General features: G+C 45.6%; 1 protein-coding gene across 1 annotated transcript in view; it reads left to right on the top strand.

Moving 5' to 3' along the window:
- LOC130078835 (nebulin-like) overlaps window positions 1-2,500 on the top strand; it is a 59,378-nt gene that overhangs the window by 40,569 nt on the left and 16,309 nt on the right. The window contains exons 37-39 of the mRNA XM_056244532.1: window positions 1,085-1,180; window positions 1,278-1,382; window positions 2,007-2,114. Coding sequence (XP_056100507.1) covers window positions 1,085-1,180; window positions 1,278-1,382; window positions 2,007-2,114 — 309 coding nt within the window. The remainder of the gene's footprint in view (window positions 1-1,084; window positions 1,181-1,277; window positions 1,383-2,006; window positions 2,115-2,500) is intronic.

Below are 2,500 nucleotides of genomic sequence, written 5' to 3' on the forward strand. Positions count from 1 at the left end.
GAGGGAGTGACACCAATGGAGCACACCAGATCCAGTGTATGACCTTTGGTGTGAGTGGGACCTTTAACATGCTGAATGATGTTGAGGCAGTCCAACAGTGACAGGAATTCAGCAGCAAAAGGACAGCTGCTAGAGTCGACATGAATATTGAAGTCCCCGAGCAGAAGTGTGGAAGGAGACATGGAACAGACGGAAATGAGTAGCTCTGATAGCTCGGCCATGAAGATGGTTGTTGTTTTTGGTGGGCGATAAACAAGGACCACCTGAAGCTGAGCAGGCCCAGCCAATGTAAAACAAAGACACTCAAATGAGGTGATGTTAGGCACTAACGATGGATGGCCGTCCAGGATGATTTGTTCACTCTTTTCAGCTCATGTTGTGATTTAAGCCTGTAAAGAGTGTCAGATTCCAGCTGGTCTGCACTGGTGTCCATGGAAACACTCTCAGCACCGTTTGTGGAGATTTTCCCATGAGACATTTAGGGAGTGTGTTTTTGTGTGTGTGTGTGTGTGTGTGAGTGTGTTGTGTTCTGATAGTGTGTGTGTGTGTGTGTGTGTGTGTTTGTGTGTTGTGTTTTGATTGTGTGTGTGTGTGTGTGTGTGTTTGTGTGTGTGTGTGTGTGTTTGTGTGTTGTGTTTTGATCGTGTGTGTGTGCGTTTGTGTGTTGTGTTGTGTTATGATCGTGTGTGTTGTGTTCTGATCGTGTGTGTGTGTGTGTTGTGTTCTGATCGTGTGTGTTTGTGTGTTGTGTTCTGATCGAGTGTGTGTGTGTGTGTTGTGTTCTGATCGTGTGTGTGTGTGTGTTGTGTTCTGATCGTGTGTGTGTTGTGTTCTGATCGTGTGTGTGTGTGTGTGTGTGTGTGTTTGTGTGTGTGTGTTTGTGTGTTGTGTTTTGATCGTGTGTGTGTGCGTTTGTGTGTTGTGTTGTGTTATGATCGTGTGTGTTGTGTTCTGATCGTGTGTGTGTGTGTGTTGTGTTCTGATCGTGTGTGTTTGTGTGTTGTGTTCTGATCGTGTGTGTGTGTGTGTTGTGTTCTGATCGTGTGTGTGTTGTGTTCTGATCGTGTGTGTGTGTGTGTCACAGGTGAAGTACTCTCAGAAGAAGCTGGAGGCCGTCACTGATCTCCCGAACCTGCTTCATCTGGGTCACGCGCTTCACGCCAGCAAACTCCAGAGCAACGTCAGTCTCCATCTCACACACACACTCGCTCTCGTTATAAAGCATCATTCACCGTACGAGCGCTGAGCTCTGATTGGCTGAACTGTCTGTCCGTCAGGTGGAGTACAGGAAGAAGTATGAGGCGTCTAAGGGGCGGAGCCTCGTCACCCTGGATACGGCAGAACAGCGCCACCATCAGGAGAACGCAGCGCTGCACAGTCAGGTCCCTCAGGCTGCTGATACACACTCACTATACGGGTTCATTTTAGATTGCTTTACATGAACTAACAGTGAACAATACCTCTACATCACTATCTGTTAACATTAGTTAATGCACCGTGAACTAACATTAACATTGGTTAGTAAATGTTGTAAACATGTATTGTTAGTTCATGTTAGTTAATGCAGTAACTCTTAACAAATGAGAAGTATTACTTCTATTTTAGTATCATTGAGCAACTATTATAGTTTTTATTAATAGTTGGAATCAGATTTTATTTTTATATTTTAAATTTATGGTAATATCGTTTGTGCTTTTATCATTTTTATTTGTTTTTTATTTTATATTAGTGCATCAAAAGTACACCTAAATTAAGTATTTTTTTGCAGTTAATGTTTATTTTATTTCACATGACAAAACTTTTTTATGGTTTAATTTTAGTTAACTATTATAATCTTGAATGTGAATGTGAAATATGATGCATGATGGGATTGATCTACTGTTTGATTCCTGTGATGGTCAACAGCACGTGTGTGTGTGTGTGTGTGTGCGCGCGTGTGTGTGTGTGCGCGCGCGCGTGTGTGTGTGTGTGTGTGTGTGTGTGTGTGTGTGTGTGTTTGTGTGCAGGTGAAATATAAAGAGGAGTACGAGAAGCAGCGAGGGAAGTCCCAGATGGAGTTTGTGGACACGCAGACCTATAAAGTGTCGAAGGAAGCGCAGCGGATCCAGAGCGAGGTGTGTGTGTGTGTGTGTGTGTGTGAAGGAAGCGCAGCAGATCCAAAGCGAGGTGTGTGTGTGTGTGTGTGTGTGTGTGTGTGTGTGTGTGAAGGAAGCGCAGCGGATCCAGAGCGAGGTGTGTGTGTGTGTGTGTGTGAAGGAAGCGCAGCGGATCCAGAGCGAGGTGTGTGTGTGTGTGTGTGTGTGTGTGAAGGAAGCGCAGCGGATCCAGAGCGAGGTGTGTGTGTGTGAAGGAAGCGCAGCGGATCCAGAGCGAGGTGTGTGTGTGTGTGTGTGTGTGTGTGTGTGTGTGTGAAGGAAGCGCAGCGGATCCAAAGCGAGGTGTGTGTGTGTGTGTGTGTGTGTGTGTGTGTGTGTGTGAAGGAAGCGCAGCGGATCCAGAG

This window comes from Rhinichthys klamathensis, unplaced genomic scaffold, assembly GCF_029890125.1.
Source record: "Rhinichthys klamathensis goyatoka isolate OS25496 unplaced genomic scaffold, OSU_Roscu_1.1 h1tg001002l_1, whole genome shotgun sequence".
Classification (NCBI taxonomy): Eukaryota; Metazoa; Chordata; class Actinopteri; order Cypriniformes; family Leuciscidae; genus Rhinichthys; species Rhinichthys klamathensis.